Source organism: Oncorhynchus mykiss, chromosome 5 (assembly GCF_013265735.2).
Source record: "Oncorhynchus mykiss isolate Arlee chromosome 5, USDA_OmykA_1.1, whole genome shotgun sequence".
In the NCBI taxonomy this organism is placed as follows: domain Eukaryota; kingdom Metazoa; phylum Chordata; class Actinopteri; order Salmoniformes; family Salmonidae; genus Oncorhynchus; species Oncorhynchus mykiss.
In genome coordinates, this window is record NC_048569.1 from 80338876 (window position 1) to 80359343 (window position 20468).

At 42.3% G+C, this 20468-nt stretch overlaps 2 protein-coding genes across 2 annotated transcripts in view; both read right to left on the reverse strand.

The window, feature by feature from the left end:
• LOC118964725 overlaps positions 1-20468 on the reverse strand; it is a 66480-nt gene that overhangs the window by 25052 nt on the left and 20960 nt on the right. The gene's annotated exons all lie outside the window — the stretch shown is intronic.
• Positions 242-1705, reverse strand: LOC118964657. Its single transcript, XM_036978511.1, has 3 exons — positions 959-1705; positions 694-769; positions 242-430 (listed from the first exon to the last, which is right to left on the reverse strand). The coding sequence occupies exons 1-3, from the start codon at positions 1604-1606 to the stop codon at positions 279-281; spliced, it is 876 nt and encodes a 291-aa protein (XP_036834406.1). The 5' UTR covers positions 1607-1705; the 3' UTR covers positions 242-278.

Sequence of the window (20468 nt, forward strand, 5' to 3'; positions counted from 1 at the left end):
ACATATCTGAAGTAGTATGTGTGTGTGCTCAATGAATCACACTGTGTGTGTGTGTGTGTGTGTGTGTGGGTGGGGGGGGGGGGGGGGGGGGTGCATGTTCTATACATTATTCAGGACAACATTAGTTTGTTTAGCCTACACCGTGACTATGACTGCATAATAAACTAAACTAAATATACTATGTATTTTCTAATCAAATGTGTTAACAGGGCAACACAAAAGAAGACAAAGGCCATCAATTCAATGCAAATATTACTGTATTAAAGGAAATTGTTGTATTAAGCTTGCTTTGAAAACCGTTTGAATGGCTTGGATAGGCCTATGGAGATGGTGGAAAACATCCTGATTAGAAGGGGACGTTTGCGAGGCTTCTCCTGTTGAGAGGTGGAGGGAAGACCCTCTGGGAGTCCAAACGTGGCAGGATGTGCCACTATGTTGGGCGACAGAAGAGAGAGAGTTGACATGCACTTTAATTTAGAAATGATGGTATATTGTATTCTTAGTTTCAACTCATTATTACTTTCACAAATAAATGAGAACCAGAATCTTGAGATTTGGAAACTATAAATAATTTTACATAAGAGATTACTATCGATAATATATAATGTACTGTATATAGGGTTTAATATTTTTGCAATAGCAGCTTTGTACACCAATATCTCAAACAGTAAATGTCCTGCTGTATGGACTTACACATGATCTCTTCAGCAGTAGTCTGGTCTTTGGATTCAGAATGGCGGGAATTCTTCTTGTTTCCCATCATGAATGGCTAAAACAAAAACATGTCAAAACAACTGTCACAGCAGAACAATCTCACGGTAATAACGATCACATCTTACACACCAGCACAACAAGATTTATAAATGGTTTTGGAATTAATGGATGGTTTTACATTTTCTCTAAATAACATTGTTTACTCACATTGACACAATTGTTAACTTAAATAAGTGTGATGTACCTTTAAGTTGAATTTCAGTCTGGCAAGCCTTTGTAGGAAAGACAGCTTCCCTCTGGTAGCCTTCACATCTTCAGCCATGAGAAGAGCTTCTGGCCTGGTGGCTTCGAAAGATGTTCTTGAGGCTGCTCTTGATGCCTCGTTACAACTGTGGAGAAGCTCCTTGCTCAATGACTTCACAAGAATCCTATTGAAAGTGGAGTCCTGAGTCGACACGGCCAGTTGGAGTATTTTCTCTGAGCCAAACTCCTTCAACAGATGTTTGTAGACGGTGCTGTATACTTTGTGACTCTTCAGGTTCTTGGGATAAGCTTGGGTCTCAGAGCAGCCTGACCATGCACAGAAGGCAGCTATAACTTTTGGAATCAGGTCTTGTGACGTGCGTGTGACGTCAGTTGGGTACAGATCAGTTTGGGTTTGGATTTTTGACAGAAGTCTCACCACTAACATGCTGATGAGGCCGGTGAAGTCATCATCACCGACTAAGTTAACAGTGGATGGGGTTGAAAGCGAGGCAACATCCGGGCTGGTTGAATTCTGATCACAAACAATGCTCTGAGGTACATCGAAACAACTGATGGTATCCCTTTCCTCAGCATCTATGTTGGCCTCAAAGCCTCGTGCAGCATTGGAGGTCCCACTTGTTGTCATGCTGATGGCGGAGAAAGATGGCAGAGGGTAGGACTTACCACTCAGTAGACTGCCTATATCAGTTACAGTTCCGGTTGGAGATGACCCTCTGCTTTGTGCATCAGAAACCACAGAGTCCATGACCTGGCTTACCATTACTTTGGTAAACAGGCTGACTGTGTCACTAAATGCTGATGTAGAAAAAGAACATGAAATCCTATCTTCAGATACGCTAGCCGGCACACTAACTCCCTGAGCCAAACTCATTGAAGCTGTAGAGGGCACAAGGCTAGGAAGCAAGAGGCGCTTCATAGACTCCTCTGCAAAAAGCTGAACCAGCTTGTAAGCTGTGGGCTTCCCCACCGTCTTGTCATTCCTCTTCAGCTCAGTAAGGACTGTATCGGATGCACTCTTTCCAGCCGCCACTGTCAGAACCAGAGGGGTCAAGTTGCTCTCAGAAATGATGCGGTTGACTTGGTGAGTAAGATCACGTGAGAGAGCACCAATCCTACCCTGAGATATGAGCTCCTCCAGTCTTGCTATTGCAGCTGTTAGATCAGGGTGGAATGCAACCTCCCCTTCTTCCTCTGGATGTACCTCCTTTATAATGGTATCCACTATTGCAGACATGCTTTCCCTGGCATCACACACCAATGTTTTTGGCTTAGTAGATTTGCCCATGTCGATGACTGAGCATCTCACAATGGGCTGAGTAATACTCTCTGGTAAATCAGAAGAGATGGGAGTGCCAGGGAGTGAAAATTCCCACTCTGACTTCTTTGATGTGGCAGATGAGGATGACAACGAGGAGGAAGAACGCTGTGGCGCTTGATAGATCAGTTCCTCACCACATTCACTGCTTACCCTTTCAACATCCTTCAGCATCATTCCAACCACATTCTCTATTTGTGAAAGCGCAGTCACCGTTTGGTCAGATTTTGACAGCTCTTTCTGAATTAAAACCAGAATATGGCTGAGGGTCTTTTTGGCTTGAGCCGTTGTTGCTTTGACTTGATTTTGCCATGTAAAATAATTCATCATCTTTGTCTTCACATTGTGGTAAATAGTCTTTGCAGTTGTCCAGATCTTCTTCTCAGATACTTCCAAACCAGACTGTGAGCCTTTGGGTGTGGCCTCAGTGTACTCTGAGGTTTTCTCATCACTCTGTTGAAGCATAGAGTCTGCCTGCCATAGAGTAGTAGAAGACTCTGTGGGTGGGAAAAGGCTCTTCATGTCATTTGTAATTGATCCAACGATTTCAAAAGCAGTTATATCTGTATGCCTTAAGGAAATTGTTGATTTTGCTGACAACATCTGAGAATCTGTCTGGCTGGAACTGACTTTGCTGGGAAAGCTACTGACTGATTTGATCAGTATTTTTCGCACTTCGTTGGTAGCGTTCATCTGGAACTCCTCACTGGAGAGTTTCTCAATGACTGAGGCTGGAGTATCTCTTAATCCTTCCAACCATGAAGAACCAGACACAGACATGTCTTCTAGATAAGACATGACACTGTCCAAAAAGCCACAGACTTCAAGGGAGTTGTAAGAGGAACCCTCTGCAACAGATGATGTGCATTCCAAATCTGCCACCTCTGACCTATACATGGTCACAATCTGGGACAAGACCTCTTTGGTGCAGGGCACCATGTTGGAATCACAGAGAGACAGTAATGGTAGAGAGTTCTCACTTTGGCATTTACGGAGAGAACCAAGTCCTGTTGAGTTGACCACTTGCAGTATTGCCTCACTCTTACTGGTTTCAGGTTGCTTTGGTGTTTTCTCTCCTACAGAGTCAGTTGAATCACATCCATCAGATAAAGAAGATGAACTACGTTCTGATATAGGGGATTCACTCCTACATGGGGAAGGCAAGCTCAGGATTGAAACAGGCAGATCACTGGAGTCAGTATGCTCCAGAAGCACAGCACTGGAGTCAGCTTTTTCCATAAGTTCTTCCCCTTGGACTGGAGCTCCACCCATTCTGAGGAACAATGTCTCCAGCTTTGCCTGAAGTCTCTCGCAGAGTCTACGAGCTGCATGGAAGGGTTTCCGCTTTGTCGTACAGTGTCCCACTTGGGTATCTCTCTGGGTGCTTGTTGGCTGATCTAATTCAGCATACTGCACAATGTCCTTGACATCTTCAACAAAGTTATCAATTATTTGTGATGCCTCAGATTCTACTTTGGTCTGTATGAGCTCAGTGGCCGCAGAATCAAGGATCCTGTCAGATGGGCTAGATGCATTCATCAAGCTTGGAGTGGTACTAAACGAATGAGAAGGTTGAACCATACCAGAGATATCGCTCATTAACCTTCTCACAAGAATTTCACTCACAGCCTTTGAGGCTTTGGTCTTGAACTTCACACTAAACAGAGTGCCAAGATTTTGCATCATTGCTTTGCAAGATGTACATATTATGTTCAGCTCCTCTGGAACAGGAGAGTCTTCAACATCCAGGTGCTCCACTACAAGGTCACTGCCAGATGCCAACATTTTAACTTTCACAGCCACTTCTCGAAAAACCTTAGCCAATTCCGGATCTTCTTTTTCCAATTCACCCACCATCTCTGCGATAACAGTCATCACTTCTTCTGTTGCAGGTGGAATGCATGACTCTAATACAGAGGTAGAGCTCTGGTCCTCTGGGGTGGTGTGATCATCAAAACATTTCTGGACCATGTTGACCATTTGTTCAGCGGCCTGGGTACCAGAAGAAATAGGGGAGGACCGCCCTGAAATGGCTCTGCTGATGGTCGCAGAGAGGGCAGAGTTAAGCTGTTCGACCACCACCTTGATAAGACCAACAGTCAGCTCAGGTGGGCAAGAGGACAGGATATTATGATCAGACAGTTGCTCCTGGACACTTTTGATGATTCTGTCCTCTGTCATTCCCAGGAGGACTTTCACTGAGGTCTGGGAACTTTAAAACGAACAAGCAAACCATGATCATTTCTGTCTTAACTTGGCAAATCGGTCAAGCGTTGTAATTTTAGTATTCTAAATATCTACATGTCCTTTTGATCGCTTTACATGCTCATTCATTTGAATATGCTCAAAGGCTGATACATTACATTTTGTACTACATCAGATAGAGTAAATTGCATTGGCTAACACTGGGATAGATGATCTGGGTGAAATCCATACATGAAAACCTTGAGGGGAACATACCTCTTAGAAGAGGGTGTTAGGGACCTGAGATGTTGAGCCCCTGTGCCGCCCTTATACATTTTCTTCGCGAGATATCTAACTTCCCGGATGAGCTCCAGTCTTTCCTGATCAAAGGCAGCAAAGGATCTTGCACTGCCGCCCCTCTTGGGTGAGTCAGTGTCGTCGTCAGCAAAGTCCTTTACCCCAAGTACGCGGGCCAGGGCTGGCAGCAGGATCTGCAGGGTGGTCTGTGCGATGAAGGTTACAATTGTCTTGCACAATTTGGCAAGCTGTTCCTTCGTCATCTGTTTTGAACAAACAGAACAAAAACAGTCTTTTCAATGGAACTGTGATGTAAAGTATTCTAGATCGAACAGAATGCATTTGATCAACATTGTTATTCTTGTCTGTGACTGAATTGAAAGTTTGATGAAGTCTGACAGAGAACATGAATAACAGAATATGACTTGATGGCTAATCTCTGAATTCAACAGATCATTGACACATCAAAGGTCAAAGGCAGGTAGGGAAACTTACAGGGTTTTTTAGTCCTTTGTAGATCACTTGCCACTGCCTAGACAATTTAAAATAAGTGTTTTAGTTAGTGTTTAGTTCCCACTGCACAATATTTCATAAATGTTGAACATTACAGAAAAACTTTTAACATACTCATCAGTAAGATTGCGCAGGAATGAGATGAGGATTGGGTAGGAGTATTCCATCTCATCCTTGTTGCCTGGGCCGAATGCAGCCTTAACAGCTTTCTTCTCCAGGAGCTCAATTACAGATCCTCTATCCAGGTGTTTATTCCTGGAGACTAAAGATGTGATTGCCGTAGAGGAAGTAGAAACAAAATTAAAGAGAAATCAGAAGTTTTATCTCTTAATACTCTGATTTCATTGTTTTAGGGTTTTAGAATAGGCCTATTTGAATAAAGCTATCTATGTGACCTTTCTTACTGATTACAGTAGACTACAGTTTCATTGAAAATGGATAGCACAACCTCACATCACAGACAGAATAGAGAAACAATGTAGTACTACAGAGGTAAATCTCTGACCTGCATCGTTGTCAGTGCCCAGCTTCCTTGACTTCTTGCCACTCCTCTTACTTTTTGCCTAGGATAGAACAGAACAGATTCTAGATCTCAAATGATGGCAGACATGTAACACCAGGGCCGGTATACATAAAGTTCATCAGATAAGGTGTGTGCTCAACCTTCCACAAATAATTGTATTCATTATGATCTCAAATGCAAAACTGATCCTAGATAAGCACTCCTACTCTGAGACAATTTATGAATAGGCTATGGGCCAGGTCAAAGCAGCTCTTAAAACACGTTTTGAAAACAGCTACTACGCATGTTGTTATCTGAGATATATAGATATCTATGGTATGACTGCTATCAGGTACAGGGTGTAACCCAGTAGGCCTATTATGTGCTCTGTCACTCCTGCCATCTTACCTTCCTTCCCTTCTTGGCCTCCTCTTTGGGCAAGGCCACTGGTTCTTCCTCAACAACTTCCTTTCCTTCCCTCTGAGGATCACCATCCTCCCTCTGTGCTACCTGAAGGACAGACATTCCAATAAGTAATAATATGTCAATGTCAGAGTAGATCTGTGCAGAGGACATCATAAATAGAGCTACAGCCATATCAGCGCTAAGCTGGTGACTTTATAAAGAATGGTACATTTGCTTTACAATATGTTATAGCTTTTTACAAGAAATATCCGCTTATATTGCTTTACCCTTTTTTACTTTCCCCCAATATTGCATGAAGTAGTTTAGCATACCCTTTCTTCATCCATTCAAGCTATTTTATATCTCAAAAAGCATTTCCTTGTCTGTGTTGGTTACATTCAAGTTGAGTTCAGGTCGAGAGTGAGGACAATATTGCAAGCAGGGACTGTAATTTAGGGCTACATGCTACGTCATGGAACGTTAGACCTTTATGACATCACAAATAGTATTTTTAGGAAGAGCGCGGGAAAGGTTACTTGCCCACTCAGTAGGACTAGCTAATATTGACAGAAATTTCCCCGTCAAACGTTTTCGATTGCCTACCCCTACGCCTTCCATCGAACATGGTCCTGCCTTTGCAATATTGTCTCTCTTGTGGATTTACTTACGTATGACATGTAGGCTTACTGTGTCGGATCAAGTTGATTGATCTGTCCTAGTCAGCCTTAGGTTGAACCCAAAATCTGCTGGGAAATATTTGTTAATAATATTCATTTCAATGTCGTTTTATTCTTTGATTTAGTCCCAATCCAATCCTATTGTTGGCTGCCAATCCCCACCAAATATGTCATTGTAGGACATACTGTAGCGGGAGAAAGTGAGAGCTGCAACGCGGACGCGTTCGGTGGCTCCTTCAGTGCAGATGCAAGCGCGTATGCCAGTGCCACTAAAGCCCGGGCTTGTGAGGCAGTAGTCTACAACGCTGACAGGCAACACCTTGTCATTTTATTAACTCACTATAATTACATTGTCTTCTTCATTCATTTCGATTGCACTTCCTTTCGTGGTGAAATTAGTTTTGATTACTATTAACTTTAATCTACAGAGTTTAAGTGTTTATGTTGCCCACGTCATCATGTGATGCTGTGAGCAAACAATTTATGGCCAGCCTTCCTAGATAGGCCTGGGCTGCATAACACTATGAATCTGGGAAAACATAACACTTAAAAAAAAGTTTTACAGTGCAAAAATAGCGTAGGCCTACTTGTGTACTATTCAAATCCACACTAAAGCCACACCTCTTCACACAGACGTACCCAGATTCTGTTGTTTTAGCTTTAACCTCTGTTAAATTCACTTCCCTGGTTAATCTGTCATCATGTTTCGTGTTCTCCATGGTTAATCTGTCTCTATGTTTAGTGCACTTTAATATAGCCTGTTTACTTATTTGAATGTTTGATTATATTTATTTTTATCCTGCAGATTTTGTTGTGGATTTAAATTGACTTTGGGTGTCTTGAAAATCACTTAAAATAGCACTGTTGGGGATCACGTGACCCTTGGACGAGATGGTCGCATGAACTAAGAGCTCCGCACAAGTAGTTTCCAATTCCTAATCTTACCTCCACTCCAAGTTCAAACTCATTTAGCTTTAGTAAGAAAAAGTCATGGCGGCGACACTACAGGTGACATTTTTACCCGGACTCAAGTATTAGCGACGGAAAAAGCCTCCAAGAAGAAGCTAGCTTCAGAAAAAACTAGCGCCATTAGCCAGGAGCAAGAGAACCCGCTCCCCCACGAGGCACAACGAATGCCAACCTCGCACTCTGTCGAAGACATCCTTTCTGAGTTGAGATCCCAACGTACAGAACTAAACACTAAATTAGATGCCATTAACTCTCAGCTCAGTGCGATAGGGGGCAAGGTGACAATCCTGGAAAACGCTTTGCCTGACATCAACAACAAGATAACCATAAACGCGGGGCGCCTGGACGAGGCAGAGGGGCGAATCCTATCCATGGAAAACTTATTGACAGATGCCATGGAAACAATAGCATATGCTAAAAAGAAAATTGAGCATCTGGAAGAGAAAACAGGGGGCGAAGGAATAATTGTGTTCTATTCAATCTGGGCGAAAAAGAAGAGGGAAACAACCACCGCGCCCAATCACCATACGTTTCCTGAGATTCACCGACAAGGAACGAGTCCTACAGGCGGCGAAAAACAACACCATCACAGTGGGAAACGCCAAACTCGCTTTACACCAGGACCTGTCAGCTGGAATACGCCGAAAGCGCCGAGAATTTGACGAAGTGAAGAAATACTCCATTGACCGAGGCATCTTCAGGGGATTCAAATACCCAAACGAGCTCAGGATTCTTCACCAAGGAGCCTTGCGACACTTCAAAACTCCCGAAGAGGCAAAACGTTTTTTGAAAGACAATCCTGGCCAATGAGAAACAGACCAATGACTAAATGCGATTAATGCCATTACTAAAGGAGGTAAGACGACATATAGCCGATATCCAGAGACCCACCCCCTAAAGCTCATTATAGCCGTCCAATTTATATTTATTTTCCTTTAACTGAGAGTGATGGGCTTTATAGCCTAACCTAGGCCTACTAATGTTTCAGCCTACTTTTATTTCCCTGTTTTTTTGTTGTTGTTGCTATTATTACTTGGGGTTCCCTATGTCCCTCGGGGGAGGTATATGTAGGCTTGGCTATTGATTTTTATTTTTCTCCCCTCTTTTACTGTGGTCTGGACGAGGGCAACTATGTTATTTGCTCAATGCGGGGTGGAGAGGATGAGGCATTTCTTTGGTGGGGAGACGTTGTGCGTTGCTAACTGTTCCCGGTTTTTGTTTTATTCGGAACACAGAATTGAGACTGAGCGAGGGGGTAACAGATCCAACGGGATGTGTCGAGTTGTTTGGGAACTCGGCTGGGGTGTTCAGAGATTATTATTTTATGTACACCATTTATTTTCCTTTTATGTGAACGCAGCTGTAATTACTATCCATTTTTACCCAGCGATGACTTGCACTAAAGTTCGATTACTGCTCGATGACGATGACTAGTACCTTGAATCTATTGACATGGAACTGCCATGGTCTAGGGCATGCAATAAAACGAAAAAAGATACTATGTGCTCTAAAAAAGGAAAAAGCAGACATCGCTATTACAAGAGACACACTTCTGTGATGCTGAACATGCCAAACTCCGCAGAGCTTGGGTGGGACAGGTGTATTTCTCATCTTTCAAATCAAACAGTAGAGGCACAGCCATACTTATCCATAAAAATTTTCCATTCATAATTGACAAAAACATATCTGACCCGGAGGGGAGATTTATTTTGATAACTGGGTCACTATATGGTCAACCAATTACTATATTAAACATATACGCCCCTAACACAGATACTCCTGCCTTCATGTCAAAAATTATAACCCTGTTCAATGAGCATTGTGTCTCCTTTGGCGTGGTGGCCGGAGATTTTAATTGTACCCTTAACCCAACCCTAGACAAATCATCTCAAGTCCCCACCACAAATCCTAGATCTGCAACTCTCTTACTAAAGAGATGGGACTGATAGATATCTGGAGAGAGACTAATAGCTCATCTATGGACTATACATACTACTCTAATGTCCATAACACCTACTCCCGTATAGATTACATTTTTATCCCAAAGAGTTTCATAAATTCAGCCACTTGTACAATCGGACCCATAGCACTTTCAGATCACGCCTTTGTCCACTTCCGCTTTGACCTCTGCAAAAACATCCCGAGGTCAAAGAGCTGGAAATTCAACACCTCCATGCTATCAAACGAAGCGTTCCATACATTAGTAACTACATGGATAGACAACTACACACAAGACAATAAAGATTCTCCTGTTTCTCCAGCCACAATGTGGGACGCTGCTAAAGCCACACTAAGCGGTCATCTAATTGCATATGCTTCCTCTAAGAAAAAAGCAATGGAAGCACACAGGCTAGATCTTGAGAGGGAGCTGGAATGCTGTGAAAAAATACATAAACAATCCCTAGACAGCACCTCCTGGAGTCATCTTAAAGCATCCAAAGCCAAACTGAATTTGGACTACACTCGGGAGATAACTTTAAAAAAAATCTTTACTAAACAGAAATACCATGAGTATAGCAATAGGCCCAGTAGATTGCTTGCTTACCAGTTAAAAAAGGAGCAGTCAGAGCGTACAATCATGGCTATCCGAACAGCAGAGGACGAGGTCACATATGACCCATTTAACTTTTCATGATTTTTACTGCAAACTATATACCTCTGAGAGAAAACACACGGAGGCAGAACTCCACTCTTTCCTAGAGGGAATCTCGCTACCTAAACTATCAGAGACCGACCAAGAAGATCTCAACTCCCCCTTCACTCCTGAGGAGATCCTGGAGGCAATTACCTCCATGCCACCTAATAAGTCCCCAGGCCCAGATGGATTCCCCAGAGAGTTCTACAAAGCTTTTTGGCCCCAGCTCAGCCCTATCTTCATGCCAATGCTGGAGGATTTTTGCAAAAACGGAGTTCTCCCAGACTCAATGCACACAGCTCGCATTACAGTGTTGCTAAAAAAAGACAAGGACCCCCTATCCTGCTCGTCCTTCCGGCCCATAAGCTTGTTGGATTTCGACTATAAAATAATTACCAAATTGCTCGCCAAAAGACTTAACACTCTTCTTCCCAAAATAATAAAAGCGGACCAAACTGGATTTATTAGAGACAGATACTCTTCTGATAACATTCGCCGTCTTTTTGATATTATTGATCAAGTAAACGCACAGAAGACCCCTGTCCTACTGGCTTCACTGGATGCTGAGAAGGCGTTTGACAGGATGGAGTGGAGCTTTCTGTTTTCAGTCTTAGAAAAGTTCAATATGGGCCCAAATTTTATTAAATGGATCAAATCACTATACTCTCATCCAAATGCCATGGTGACTACTAATGGACTGAACTCTGACAGATTCCCTCTGGAACGGGGCACAAGACAAGGGTGCTCGCTGTCCCCGCTGCTCTACTTGTTGGGGCCGGAGCCTCTGGCAGAGCTGATAAGGAGCAATCCAAGTATTATGGGTGTTTCTGCAGGCGGCCTGCAGCACAAGATTTCGCTTTACGCGGATGATGTCTTGCTCTAAATATCCAACCCTGAGAAATCCCTCCCTCTCATTTTAGACACAATTGCTCAGTATGGCAAGTTTTCAGGTTATAAGATCAATTTTAACAAATCCACTGCCTGCCCTCTCAATATTACACTCACCAGCTCTATGAAGACACTTTGTCCTTTCCAATGGAAAACACAGGGGTTTCAATACCTCGGGATCTTCATAACACCAGATCTGAATAGCCTTTTTAAGGAAAATGATCTTCCACTCCTGGACCGAATCAAGAACGATCTCCAAACCTGGATCTCCCTCCCAATTAGCTTAGTAGGAAGAATGAATGTAATCCGTATGAACGTCCTCCCTAGACTGAACTACTTATTTAAGATGCTCCCATGCCATCTCCCAGTAGGTTCCTTTTTCAAAACAACTAACCAAAGCATCACCAAATTTATATGGGGCAATAAAAAACCTAGGATCAAGTTTTCCACTCTATCGAAACCTGAATCTAAGGGTGGTCTTGCCCTTCCCTCCCTTCAATTGTACTACTGGTCTGCCCAAATCCGCAACATGCTAACATGGATCACAAACAGACAAGAGTCAACGTGGATTCAGATAGAAGCCCAATCCTGTGGTTCATTGCCCTTAAGCTCAATTATATTCATTAATAACTTTAGTGAAGTGGGCAACATAGCCAAAACCTTTGTGATTTACAGCACCCTACTAGCGTGGAGGGACTGTAAGAAATACCTGGGCATTTCCTCCCAAATATGTTCTCACTCGCCTATAGTGGGCAACCCAGACTTGCCAAAAGCCCTGAGGGAGGCCAACTTTAATCTTTGGCATACTCTAGGAATCAGGACCTTTTCAGACCTATTTCATCAGAAAACCACTACACTGAAATCCTTTCAAGAGCTCTGCAGTGAATTCGATGTGCCAAGGTCCCATTTTTTCAAATATCTTCCAAATTAGACATGTAATTTCCTCATTTACCTCCAAGATGAGGTTTAGAACTCAGTTGAATGAAGTTGAAACCCTTCTTGTCACAGCACAATCCATTAAAGGCAAAATATCTTACATCTATAGACTCCTTTCTGAGAAAGGAAGCTCCTCCTTTACTCCTTTGAAAATAATCTGAGAAAAGGACCTTGGTCTGACTATCAGTGATGAGTTATGGGCGGAGGTTTGCGACAGGGTATACTGCTCCTCTACCAGTGTAAAAATGAAATAATCTTTGTACAAATTTTATTATACTCCTTTGAGACTCCATAGAATGAAAACAGATATGTCTCCTAACTGTAAAAGATGTACCTCTGAAAGTGGAACCTATATGCATGTATTTTGGAGCTGTAGGGAGATTGCCAGATTCTGGCAATCTACATACTGCTGCACAGAAAATACTAGAGGTACAGTTTGATATGACCCCGTGTATCTATCTTCCTAATGCCCAGCAGGACTTTGTTCTTGATCCTGACAGAGAAAATTTGCTTATGACTATTACATACTTTGCTAAGAAATGTATTCTTCTATTGTGGGCCTCAAATACCCCTCCTACATTTAAAATGTGGATTGACCAGATTGTTGACTTTCTTCCTCTTGAAAAGCTCACTTATGACCTCCACAAGAGACAGCCCAAGTTTGATAGACTCTGGTCTTCACTATTCAACTATATTTCAAACTGGACAGAGTGAACGGGGTGACTAAGGGAAATGCGCAGATGCATGTTGTGTAAGGTACTGTAAAACCTAAAAACGAATTATTGGCCCGTCGTCTCAGCGAATGCTTGAAATAGCTGATAAGAACCTTGATAGTGCTGCTGCAAGTGTTAAATGTTTTTTTTGTGTGTTTTTATTTTAATTTCGTTTTTGAGTACGTGTGCACCAATGAAAATAAATGCTTTTATTTGACTTTATCATTCATTTTAATTGTATTTTTATTTTTTCATGTATTATTAATTTTTGACTTTTTCTTTTTTTAAAGCCTGTGAATGTGGAATGTGTTTTGTTGGTTGATTGAAAAACAAGAACTTTAATAAAACTTTAAATTGAAAAAAAATTAAAAAAAATAGCACTGTTGTTCTAATCGTCAGATCGCAGGTATTCTGATCTTCACTGTCCATGGTGCTGAATCTGGCTGGGTAGATTAGTTTGAATGCTGAAAACTTGTTTGCCTACATTTAAAGGCCCTGTGAAGTCAAAATAATTGTATTTCATATTGTACAACAGCTGATGAAACTAACACTGTAAATGTGTTTTACAAAAATGTGATCGGGGTTGCTTCCTGATAGTTCTGGTTGAAAATACAGAGCATGTTCCTCTGCCCAGGCCTTGCTGACACTTGCCAGATCTTACACTGCCTGGATAGGTATTTTGTGTGTCAGCTAACCACATCATATGTTATAGCAATCTGTCAGTCGATGACACAATGGATGACTTGGCACACAACCATTGGTTGACGCACGCAACACCTGAGCAGGGACACATTCTTTTCACAGCACTTCAATGCAAAGTAATTTTCGTAGAAGGTTTGGAGAGCATTTTCACTAACCCTAACCCTTTTCCTAACCTTAACCTCAGTTTCCTAACCTGCTACGAAAAATTCACTTCGATATTGAAGTGCCATGAAAAGAGAGTTTCTCACATCTATACAGCACCTTCTAATCAGCAGGTTTGCATGGGCGAGAGTTTTGGCTTTCCATGGCGACATCACCATGTGTAAATTGGTTTATAGACCAATGACAAAGAGAGTGCCAATAACAGCTAGTTTTAATTTCCCCTCCACACTGACCACTCCCAGACAGTCCTAGCAAAATTATTGCTTGAGAAAGTTTTTTTTTGCATTATAGTGACCTCTTGTGGTAAAATGTCAAACTCACAACTAAACTCATTAAAATTGAGGTTTTCTTTACCCTGTCTTATCAAACAGTGCAACATTTGACTGATGAAATAGCATTCTTCTAAAATTCTTACACTTCTAGATGCAAAATACAAGTCACTATTCCAATACTTTTTGATTCCGCCATTTTTGAAATACATTTAACTTTTCAGTTAAAAACCCTTTGGATAATATCAACATTAATTACTTAACATCTTAACACATACACACCATGTAAATATCAATAAACAGAGGAACACATGCTACAAATAGTTAGTGACTACCTACCAGTCAATTAAATTAGATTATTCAGAAAAATAACATTGTTATAAGAGACAAATTGCCTTTAGACAACATAAATGACTGTATCTGGACACAGGTCAAAACTACTCTGCCGAGCTCAAGTTACCAGCTATGTATGGTTTCAACACTTACATTTATTGAGTTATTGAAAAGTATCCTACAAACATTGTTCGAATGTGAAAGTGATCAGGTTTTCTGAAACAGGTGTGTTTGTATTGAAGAACCCTGAGATTGTGGACAGTATGACTTGTGTGAACAGGTGTGAACAGACTGAAGATAATGATGTTTTCCTTTCTCTGTCTTTCGAAACTCAGGAACAGTTTGAATGTTTTTTTATTGTAATTTAAACAATGGTATGGATGATTAAGCTGGATCTTTCTCTCTGAATCAGGAGTGCACTTTCATTCTCCCAATCTGAGCAACCTTTGCTATAAACCCTGTCTTTCCCATTGTTGTATCAAAAGTGGAAAATGATCAATTCGATAATCACACATAATGGGCATTTCACAGCCAAGACTTTTGATCCTTCCCATCAAGGCCATGTTGGCCAGTTTAACCTTCACCCGGTCCCCCTCTTCCGGAGTCCTCTTGGAGGTGCACTCCACAGTAGAGTCGGTCTCAAAGGAGATGGCTGGGACGTGAGTGAGCAGGTGGCCCCCAGCCTTCTCCTGGGCCATGGGCGTGAGAGTCTGCAGGACCAGCCCGTGCGTCGCTTGTTGATGTCGAAGGTAAAAGCTAAGAGGATACACACAAACATTGACCATATAATGTAATGTTGTTGCATGTAACTAACTAGCTTGACTTGCCACCGTGTGAAACATGTATGCTACCATATGTTACTAAAAAGAGCTGACAATATTATAAAATGTAATCCAGAAGTTTATGTTTGAATTCTGGTTCTCTCACAACACAAGTCACTCAGAAAAGCATCTGTAGGCAGAAGCATGCTACATGTACATTTGGCATTTGAAAAAACTACAGCTGTGCTATGCTACCGAATGCAAAATGTATCTGTATCATAAAAGTGTAGTGCAATATTCCCTTTTTTTGCCACACACACATACTCTCTCTCACTAGGGACAAATGTTTTGGCTACTTGTCCAGAGAGGTTTGAGCTTTAGAAGTGGATCTGCAGCAAAAGTAGACCTTTATTGCCATCTACAGGTCAAAGGTCAGACTGGAATTCAGTAAAATGTAAACATGGGCGATCCACAGAAAATGTGTGTGTTTCTGTTTGAGAAGTTAAACCAGTTAATTCCCTTATAACTGAGTGTCCTGCATCATGTATTATTTTATTGGTTGTAAATTAAATACGGTTTATTTTACAGTACATGTATTTTACACTGAATCATTGATATCTGGTCGAATGTTGGTTGTGGGACATAACTGAAGTACTATGTGTGTGTGTTCAATGAATCACACTGTGTGTGTGTGTGTGGGTGGGGGGGTGGGAGGGTGCATGTTCTAAGACATTATTCAGGACAACATTACTTTGTTTAGCCTACACCGTGACTATGACTGCATAATAAACTAAACTAAATATACTATGTATTTTCTAATCAAATGTGTTAACAGGGCAACACTAAAGAAGACAAAGGCCATCAATTCAATGCAAATATTACTGTATTAAAGGAAATTGTTGTATTAAGCTTGCTTTGAAAACCGTTTGAATGGCTTGGATAGGCCTATGGAGATGGTGGAAAACATCCTGATTAGAAGGGGACGTTTGCGAGGCTTCTCCTGTTGAGAGGTGGAGGGAAGACCCTCTGGGAGTCCAAACTGTGGCAGGATGTGCCACTATGTTGGGCGACAGAAGAGAGAGAGTTGACATGCACTTTCATTTAGAAATGATGGTATATTGTATTCTTAGTTTCAACTCATTATTACTTTCACAAATAAATGAGAACCAGAATCTTGAGATTTGGAAACTATAAATAATTTTACATAAGAGATTACTATCGATAATATATAATGTACTGTATATAGGGTTTAATATTTTTGCAATAGCAGCTTTGTACATCCAATATCTCAAACAGTAAATGTCCTGCTGTATGGACTTACACATGATCTCTTCAGCAGTAGTCTGGTCTTTGGATTCAGAATGGCGGGAATTCTTCTTGTTTCCCATCATGAATGGCTAAAACAAAAACATGTCAAAACAACTGTCACAGCAGAACAATCTCACGGTAATAACGATCACATCTTACACACCAGCACAACAAGATTTATAAATGGTTTTGGAATTAATGGATGGTTTTACATTTTCTCTAAATAACATTGTTTACTCACATTGACACAATTGTTAACTTAAATAAGTGTGATGTACCTTTAAGTTGAATTTCAGTCTGGCAAGCCTTTGTAGGAAAGACAGCTTCCCTCTGGTAGCCTTCACATCTTCAGCCATGAGAAGAGCTTCTGGCCTGGTGGCTTCGAAAGATGTTCTTGAGGCTGCTCTTGATGCCTCGTTACAACTGTGGAGAAGCTCCTTGCTCAATGACTTCACAAGAATCCTATTGAAAGTGGAGTCCTGAGTCGACACGGCCAGTTGGAGTATTTTCTCTGAGCCAAACTCCTTCAACAGATGTTTGTAGACGGTGCTGTATACTTTGTGACTCTTCAGGTTCTTGGGATAAGCTTGGGTCTCAGAGCAGCCTGACCATGCACAGAAGGCAGCTATAACTTTTGGAATCAGGTCTTGTGACGTGCGTGTGACGTCAGTTGGGTACAGATCAGTTTGGGTTTGGATTTTTGACAGAAGTCTCACCACTAACATGCTGATGAGGCCGGTGAAGTCATCATCACCGACTAAGTTGTCAGTGGATGGGGTTGAAAGCGAGGCAACATCCGGGCTGGTTGAATTCTGATCACAAACAATGCTCTGAGGTACACCGAAACAACTGATGGTATCCCTTTCCTCAGCATCTATGTTGGCCTCAAAGCCTTGTGCAGCATTGGAGGTCCCACTTGTTGTCATGCTGATGGCGGAGAAAGATGGCAGAGGGTAGGACTTACCACTCAGTAGACTGCCTATATCAGTTACAGTTCCGGTTGGAGATGACCCTCTGCTTTGTGCATCAGAAACCACAGAGTCCATGACCTGACTTACCATTACTTTGGTAAACAGGCTGACTGTGTCACTAAATGCTGATGTAGAAAAAGACCATGAAATCCTATCTTCAGATACGCTAGCCGGCACACTAACTCCCTGAGCCAAACTCATTGAAGCTGTAGAGGGCACAAGGCTAGGAAGCAAGAGGCGTTTCACAGACTCCTCTGCAAAAAGCTGAACCAGCTTGTAAGCTGTGGGCTTCCCCACCGTCTTGTCATTCCTCTTCAGCTCAGTAAGGACTGTATCGGATGCACTCTTTTCAGCCGCCACTGTCAGAACCAGAGGGGTCAAGTTGCTCTCAGAAATGATGCGGTTGACTTGGTGAGTAAGATCACGTGAGAGAGCACCAATCCTACCCTGAGATATGAGCTCCTCCAGTCTTGCTATTGCAGCTGTTAGATCAGGGTGGAATGCAACCTCCCCTTCTTCCTCTGGATGTACCTCCTTTATGATGGTATCCACTATTGCAGACATGCTTTCCCTGGCATCACACACCAATGTTTTTGGCTTAGTAGATTTGCCCATGTCGATGACTGAGCATCTCACAATGGGCTGAGTAATACTCTCTGGTAAATCAGAAGAGATGGGAGTGCCAGGGAGTGAAAATTCCCACTCTGACTTCTTTGATCTGGCAGATGAGGATGACAACGAGGAGGAAGAACGCTGTGGCGCTTGATAGATCAGTTCCTCACCACATTCACTGCTTACCCTTTCAACATCCTTCAGCATCATTCCAACCACATTCTCTATTTGTGAAAGCGCAGTCACCGTTTGGTCAGATTTTGCCAGCTCTTTCTGAATTAAACCAGAATATGGCTGAGGGTCTTTTTGGCTTGAGCCGTTGTTGCTTTGACTTGATTTTGCCATGTAAAATAATTCATCATCTTTGTCTTCACATTGTGGTAAATAGTCTTTGCAGTTGTCCAGATCTTCTTCTCAGATACTTCCAAACCAGACTGTGAGCCTTTGGGTGTGGCCTCAGTGTACTCTGAGGTTTTCTCATCACTCTGTTGAAGCATAGAGTCTGCCTGCCATAGAGTAGTAGAAGACTCTGTGGGTGGGAAAAGGCTCTTCATGTCATTTGTAATTGATCCAACGATTTCAAAAGCAGTTATATCTGTATGCCTTAAGGAAATTGTTGATTTTGCTGGCAACATCTGAGAATCTGTCTGGCTGGAACTGACTTTGCTGGGAAAGCTACTGACTGATTTGATCAGTATTTTTCGCACTTCGTTGGTAGCGTTCATCTGGAACTCCTCACTGGAGAGTTTCTCAATGACTGAGGCTGGAGTATCTCTTAATCCTTCCAACCATGAAGAACCAGACACAGGCATGTCTTCTAGATAAGACATGACACTGTCCAAAAAGCCACAGACTTCAAGGGAGTTGTAAGAGGAACCCTCTGCAACAGATGATGTGCATTCCAAATCTGCCACCTCTGACCTATACATGGTCACAATCTGGGACAAGACCTCTTTGGTGCAGGGCACCATGTTGGAATCACAGAGAGACAGTAATGGTTGAGAGTTCTCACTTTGGCATTTACGGAGAGAACCAAGTCCTGTTGAGTTGACCACTTGCAGTATTGCCTCACTCTTACTGGTTTCAGGTTGCTCTGGTGTTTTCTCTCCTACAGAGTCAGTTGAATCACATCCATCAGATAAAGAAGATGAACTACGTTCTGATATAGGGGATTCACTCCTACATGGGGAAGGCAAGCTCAGGATTGAAACAGGCAGATCACTGGAGTCAGTATGCTCCAGAAGCACAGCACTGGAGTCAGCTTTTTCCATAAGTTCTTCCCCTTGGACTGGAGCTCCACCCATTCTGAGGAACAATGTCTCCAGCTTTGCCTGAAGTCTCTCGCAGAGTCTACGAGCTGCATGGAAGGGTTTCCGCTTTGTCGTACAGTGTCCCACTTGGGTATCTCTCTGGGTGCTTGTTGGCTGATCTAATTCAGCATACTGCACAATGTCCTTGACATCTTCAACAAAGTTATCAATTATTTGTGATGCCTCAGATTCTACTTTGGTCAGTATGAGCTCAGTGGCCGCAGAATCAAGGATCCTGTCAGATGGGCTAGATGCATTCATCAAGCTTGGAGTGGTACTAAACGAATGAGAAGGTTGAACCATACCAGAGATATCGCTCATTAACCTTCTCACAAGAATTTCACTCACAGCCTTTGAGGCTTTGGTCTTGAACTTCACACTAAACAGAGTGCCAAGATTTTGCATCATTGCTTTGCAAGATGTACATATTATGTTCAGCTCCTCTGGAACAGGAGAGTCTTCAACATCCAGGTGCTCTACTACAAGGTCACTGCCAGATGCCAACATTTTAACTTTCACAGCCACTTCTCGAAAAACCTTAGCCAATTCCGGATCTTCTTTTTCCAATTCACCCACCATCTCTGTGATAACAGTCATCACTTCTTCTGTTGCAGGTGGAATGCATGACTCTAATACAGAGGTAGAGCTCTGGTCCTCTGGGGTGGTGTGATCATCAAAACATTTCTGGACCATGTTGACCATTTGTTCAGCGGCCTGGGTACCAGAAGAAATAGGGGAGGACCGCCCTGAAATGGCTCTGCTGATGGTCGCAGAGAGGGCAGAGTTAAGCTGTTCGACCACCACCTTGATAAGACCAACAGTCAGCTCAGGTGGGCAGGAGGACAGGATATTATGATCAGACAGTTGCTCCTGGACACTTTTGATGATTCTGTCCTCTGTCATTCCCAGGAGGACTTTCACTGAGGTCTGGGAACTTTAAAACGAACAAGCAAAGCATGATAATTCCTGTCTTAACTTGGCAAATCGGTCAAGCGTTGTAATTTTAGTATTCTAAATATCTACAT